This window comes from Chrysochloris asiatica, unplaced genomic scaffold (assembly GCF_000296735.1).
Source record: "Chrysochloris asiatica unplaced genomic scaffold, ChrAsi1.0 scaffold00132, whole genome shotgun sequence".
Lineage (NCBI taxonomy): Eukaryota > Metazoa > Chordata > Mammalia > Afrosoricida > Chrysochloridae > Chrysochloris > Chrysochloris asiatica.
The window spans coordinates 733,483-740,168 of record NW_006408650.1 but is presented as its reverse complement, the minus strand read 5'-3'; the positions used below and the strand labels follow the sequence as shown (position 1 = coordinate 740,168).

The following is a 6,686-nucleotide window of genomic DNA, read 5'->3' as shown; positions in this document are numbered from 1 at the left end:
TGGCGCGGCTGGAGGGCCGCGAGTTCGAGTACCTGATGAAGAAGCGCTCGGTGACCATCGGGCGCAACTCGTCGCAGGGCTCGGTGGACGTGAGCATGGGCCACTCGAGCTTCATCTCGCGGCGCCACCTGGAGATCTTCACGCCCCCGGGCGGCGGCCATGGTCACGGCGGGGCCCCGGAGACGCCCGCGCAGCCCAGGCCCGATGCCGGCGGCGACTTCTACCTGCGCTGCCTGGGCAAGAACGGCGTGTTCGTGGACGGCGTGTTCCAGAGGCGCGGGGCACCGCCGCTGCAGCTGCCGCGCGTGTGAGTGGCGCCGCGGGCGGGACCCCCACCTACGACCTCCCCCGCTTGAACCCGGATCCCCACCCCTTGCCCCAGACCCCCTGCTGGGACTCGGGGTCCGAGGCAGCTGCCCCACCCCCACCCGCACGACCCCCACCCCCGCTCTCTGATCCCGTCCTTTTCGCGCTGGACAAATCCTGACCTGTGACCCCACTCCCCAGACTGCAACCTGCAGTCCGGGGCCGCTGCTGGGACTCCGAACCCGATGGTTAGCTGTCCCCTCGGGACTCCGGGCCCCCAGCCTAGCCTCCCACCCCAAACATGGCCTCATCCACCCGACCCACCCCGAAGACCCAGACTGCAACACTGACCCACAACCCCAGTCGGCACCCCAACTTAGGATCCCAAACCACGGCCTTTTTCGCCGGGCTAGGCTTCTGGGTCTCCTTGACCCCGCCGACCCCTGATTCCGTCGGGAGCAGCAGGTGTCGATTCCAGAGTCTTCCCCATCGTCAGTTCGGGGCTGGGCAGCTACATAGGACCCAGGTGTCCGAGCTGTAATGTGCGTTCTGAGCGTTGGTACTGCAAGAATGTTTCTCATATCCGGCTGCAGGTCTCACCCAGTAACAAGTGCTGCTGGTGGATAGTTGGAAGAAGGTTCCAAACCTAAAGTCTTTTATTCTTTCTTTCTCACATCGTTTTGCAGGTTTTTCACAACTGCAAGGACATCATCTTCTTAACCTTGTAGTATTTTGGGTAGCCCAAAAATTGAAAACTTCAAATGTGATGGATTTTAATCCTTGCGTGGAACTTCAGTTTTGGAAAATTGGATACTTTTAGCATGACTTTTTTAAAAAAGGACTATTGATTTAGTTTGTTGTTGTTGTTAGCTGCCATCGAGTCGGTACTGACCCATAGCGACCTTATGCACAACAGAACGAAACACTGCCCGGTTCTGGGCCAACCTCACTACTGTTGCCACGCTTGAGCCCATCCATGCTGCCACTTGGCTCGTCCATCTCGTTGGGGGTCTTCCTTGATTTATTTAGGAATTGTTTGAAAGTTAATACTTAAAGAGTGTTAGGTCCTTTCTGCTACAAAACAATTCCATTTGAGTCTATGGTTTTTTTCAAGTTATAATTTTCTCAGAAACCAGAAACTTGCTCTCTAGGAAATACTGCTTAGTCCTGAGGGGCTCACTTCTGGGTCATTTCGAATCCAACCTTTTTTTTGTCCACAAACTGGAGTTTTTAACTGTTGATGTTGTTGAAGATGCTGATAAAAGCTACTGATATTCTTAATTCTTCTCTTTTGTTATTTGGAGTGGGGGTGTGTTATTGCTTAGCATGAAGAGGTCTTTAACCCTTGATGGTAAGCAATTGGTTAAGCGCTCTGCCGCACCTCAGTAAAGGTGAGAGCCTGGAAAGCACAGAGGGCACTTCTCCTCTTGCTGAAGGGTCAGTAAGTATGGGGATGGCTCCTATTTTTTGACGTTAACTTTTTACAAACACCTTGTACCAATCCTTTAAGGAGCCCTAGCAGAACAGCGGGTTGCTCATGGGGAACCCCGCAGCCACTGCCCAGGAGAAGGATGAGGCTGTTCTGTAGGGGTGCGGGGAGTTGGAATCGACTCAACAGCATTGGGTTTGGTTTTGGTTTTGGGATCAATTTTTCCCCTTTATTCTTTAATTGTGGTGAAGTATACAACAAATACATTATAACTAAATGCCACTTTAGCCATTTTGGATTTTGAATTGTTTTCAAGAAAATGCTCTTGTGACCAGCCGCAGAAACCATTTATATTGTGTGGACCTCTGCTAGGCCTGACGGGGAGCAGGGTCCAGATCTGCTGGCAGGGAGAGTAAGCCTCATAGTAGAAGGGGGAAGAGTGCTGGTCATGGGTTCAAGACAGAGCTGCCTACCCTTCCTGCATGTCTGTGCCCCCGGGGGAAGAGGCCCCACAGCTGGGGTGGACACAGGAGGCTCACTTGCACGTGCCTGACACCCACCTAGACTGGTGCTTTCAGGTTTGCACATCCTTGCTAGAAAGGCATCCTTATCAAGGTTTGGGTGTAAGGTGGTACAGGGTGAATTCTGGGGAAGGAGAATTGGTAGATGTAGATGAATTGCTTTCAAATCTTGATTTAAGATCAATGCACAGCTTGATAGGAGTCCTCGTGTGGCGCTATAGGATAAACACTCGACTGCAGTGTCGGTTTGAACCACCAGGCCGGTGGTTCAAATCCACCAGCCTCTCCTCAGAAGCCCTATCCAGGGTCGCTATGAGTTGGAGTCGACTCAACAGCTCTTAACAATGAGAAGCTCAGCCTTGATGTTACCAGTTAGAAATCAGCTTGCATAAGCTCAAAAGTACGTGTAATTTAGAGCAATTATGCAGAGGCTGAAATCTTAATGCTGCTTCAAATTTGTCTTCTGAACTGAAGCATTAAAGAGTTAGTTCAAAGATATGAAAACACCTGGTTTGTCTCTTATTTGAACCACATGGTTTTATTCAGATTCCAAGCTTAAAATGAGTTTACGTTTCACAACATGTTAGAGAATGGGGCAGAGTATGGCTCATGGTGCCGCTAAAATACTACACGTATGTTGATACGGGTGAGGGAGAAACATGGAGCCTGTACAATGCCTGAAAGTTTGGGTGTCCGCAAATGCTGTTGTTGGCCAGGTGCACTGGGCTGTGTGTTCAGAAAGAGCATCCCACTCGCTGGAGGTCCCGCTGTGGCCCGGGACTGGGGCTGCCTCTGAGAAAAGTTGGGATTTGGGCTTTGCTGCGGGGAAGGTCTGCCGGGGAACTGAGGGGATAGTGAATGTTTAGGGTTGTTATCACCGTAGCGAGTTTATAAACCAAAATGAGCAGTTCTTTAACACTTAAGTTTATACTTTGAAATCGTTGGCCAAATCTGATACATTTTGATCCGTAAAATATCCTAGATTACCTAAGAATTAAAAGTAAATAGAACAAGAGAAGTTAACTGTTGCCCCAAACTATTTAATGTGCAGAACTGAAATTGTGTGTATTTAGAGTAGCGACCACATGTTCTTACACTAAATGAAGTACCTGTCGTTTCTGTCTGGCCATGAAGCAGCAGGTTTCTCATGTGACATGTTTTAACTTGCAGTTTAAGTTTTGACGATGTCACTAAATTCAGGACATCACGTGGGGACTAGAGAAGGGGCGAACAGACAGCCAGACAGCGACGTGGGAGTGTCCCAGATGAAAATGTTGGGTTACGGATGAGAGGAACCTGGGGTATCTGGGTCAGGATAGGATTGGAGTTCCCATAGGTTACCGGTACTAGACAGGGGACATTAGAAGGGGTGCCAGGAGGGCTTTTGGCCTCGGGGATAGGACTCCAGGGCCCTGTGGTCATGGTCGTTGGGGAGTTGGGGCGGCCCTGAGGAGAGGGCTTAAAGGACAGGCTGTGCGGTGTGGAGGCTGTGAGCGGTTGGGGATACTAGTAGGGTGTGGAAGGGTTCCCAACCAAGCTGTCCAAGCAGAGCCTACCTAGCAAGACTGCTGGCTTTCCTCGTTGGCTGCTTCAACGCCCTCATTTTATGGCTCGATCACAAGCAGAGGCTAGAGTAGACGTCAGACGTCCACCTTGAAAATGCTTCGGTTGTGTGCGCCCAGGTGTGCACATTTAGTGACAGACAGGTTTTTGACAAAACTTATTTAAAAACTACAGTCCACACTCAGTGTTACGGAGCCTGGTGTGGCGCTGTGGGCTGGACTGCAAAGTCTATTTGAACTGCAAGGTCAACAGTTTAAGCTCACCATCTGCTCCTCAGAAACTGGGTTGCTATGGGTCAGAACCAACTTAATGGCACCTAACAACAAGCATTCACTATTGGTTAATTGAGATATTTTTGGTTTTTCCACTGTGTACATCGGTACATAGTGCAGCAATTTTAGCGTAATAGTTACATTGTTGTTAAGTGCCGTGGAGTCGGTTCCGACCCATAATGACCCTGTATAGGGTTTCCGAGGCTGTAAATCTTTACAGGAGCAGAAGGCCTCATATCGTTCTCCCATGGAGCAGCTGGGAGTTTCAAACTGCTGACCTTACAGGTTCGCGGCCCGAGCTCCTTAATAGTTACATTATTACATTAAAAATAACCAAGCTGTTCCTACTTTCCCTCTGTGGTTAGTACTTAACCTGCAGTTGCAAAACTTCATTTTCATCTTGTTTACTTAATGAATCGTTCAGGACATTGCAGACCTACAGTGATTGGAGTTGCTGGCACATTTTGATAACAAGCTTACCTGGTAAGAGCCCTTGCTCGCTGGGGTCATTTGTGTGTAGCTGGTGGCCCTGACCCACTCACTTCTGGAGTGTCTTAGGTGCCTCGGGGTCCACCTTCTACTGAGGATAGAATCCCACAGCGCTTTTAGGCGAGGATTGGCTGTGGATGCCATTTGTCATTTGTGGTGAAATGCCTGTGTCTCACCCACTGAAAGGTATAGGAGCCACTTGTGGTTCTCACCTGGGACAAATCTGTCCCCATGTGCCTCTTGGGGGACATGTTTGTCCAAACTGGAAGTGGCACCGAGGCTTGGCTGGGAGGAGACGCATGTAGGATCCCAGCAGCTGACTGAAGTTGGATTTTGCTCTGTGCCTTAGGAGTAGTGGCAAGCTTCCATTGCTGCTACAAATAGCCCCTGGATAAACCCTTTAGCTACCAAAGTGGTTAAAATTCACTGTTGGGGTGAGGTGCCACCATGGCCATTTCAACTCATACAGGGTTTCCAAGGAACACCAACTTTGTGGTTCACAGGCAAGTCTTTATCTGGAAGGTGGTTTTCTGAACACAGTCTAGGACAGGAGAGCCCTGTTATGGGGACACTTGGTAACGCCACATAAGTTGACTAGATCTGGAATCTGATCCCAGTTGAAGATTTGTCATTTCAGAACTTCCCACCCCAGCATGCCATTGTCACTTGGGAAGGTCACGCTGAGTCTGACTCATGGTGTGTGCAGTGTGGAACTGCTCCTTGGCGTTTTCAGGGCCGTGATCTGAGTTTGATCTTTCGGGAGCAGGTCACCAGGCCTGTCTTACAGCTAGTCAGCTGAGTGCTTAACCATGTGGCCCCCTTTGATTTTAGTTGGGTTGGTGTGATTGTTTTGAAAACATTTATAGTTAATAGGGGGAAAAACTGAGGTTTTTTCTTGTTTTTTTTTTTAACACTGTTATGGTAGAGTCCTTTGTGGTTCTGGGTTTCACTGGAAAATGCAGTGGGTGGAAGGGTGGAGGTCCTCAGTGTAACCACAGGTCAGAGTCTATGTCGAAGACGCAGCCGTTTCCCGTACCGTATTTGACTTCCAGTTGTTGGCGTTAAGAAAACTCAATCTGTTGTCCTCCGAACAGATGGAATAGAGAAAATCCGAAACAAGTGGAGGTCTGCTGTAGGTTTCCTGGTCTTTTTCAGAATATGATTGCATTTGAGTGTTACAGAGACATTACAGAACTTACACTAAGACAGTCTTAGCTGTGACCACTGTGTCTGTCCATCCTGCAGTGGGCCCCTCTTCTTCACTGGTCCTCTGCTTCTTCAAAGATGGTGCCTTTGTCCAGGGGCTGGGTCCTCCTGTAACAAATCCAAAGGATCTGATGAAGAGTTTTGTCATCCTCACGTCTAAGGAGTAGTTGGATTGTTTTTCCTCCAAAACTGACTTGTTCATTCTCTCTCAGTCCATGCAGTAGTTAGTAATTTTGCCAACGTCGTAATTCAAAGGCATCGATTCTTCTGTCTTCCTTAGTCATGGCCTGGGTGTTGTAAGCACCGTCAAGTCGATTCCAACTCAGTGATCTGTACAGGGTTTCTGAGGAGCATCTGGTGGGTTTGAACCACCAACTGTGTGGTATCCAGTCCAGTACTCATCCTCTATGGCTCCCTGACTTGGGTAGGGTCTACTGTAGATCTCAAAGTGACATCTTTACATTTGAACTCTTTAAAAGAGGTCTTTTGCAGTAGATTTGCTAAATATAGTCTGTCTTGAAGGACGCTGATTATGGATTCAAGTAAAAAGAAATCCTTAGTAACAGTCTTGTCTCCTTTTATCGGATCTTGATACGTTACTTACTGCCCAGTTGTAAGTTGTTGTTTTTTAGATGTTGAGGTCTAATCCATACTGAAGACTGTAGTCTTTGATCCAGTAAGTGCTTCAAGTCCTCTTAGTTTTCAGCAAGCAAGATTATGTCATCTACATAATGCATGTGGTTAATGAGTCTCTCTCAAACTGTGAGCTCAGTGTTTGTAGTCCAGTTTCTCAGATTATATGCCATCATACAGATTGAATCAATTTGGTGAAAGGATACAATCCAGACACATCTTCCTAATTTTAAACCAGTTCGTATTCCCTAAACAGCTGCCTCTTGG

General features: G+C 48.3%; 1 protein-coding gene across 1 annotated transcript in view; it reads left to right on the top strand.

Moving 5' to 3' along the window:
* Positions 1-2: 2 nt before the first annotated feature.
* The window catches only part of FOXK2 (forkhead box K2), a gene marked incomplete at its 5' end in the record, with an annotated part of 32,205 nt that continues 25,521 nt past the window's right edge, over positions 3-6,686 (top strand). The window contains one exon of the mRNA XM_006869615.1: positions 3-307. Within this exon, the coding sequence (XP_006869677.1) occupies positions 3-307 (305 nt within the window). The remainder of the gene's footprint in view (positions 308-6,686) is intronic.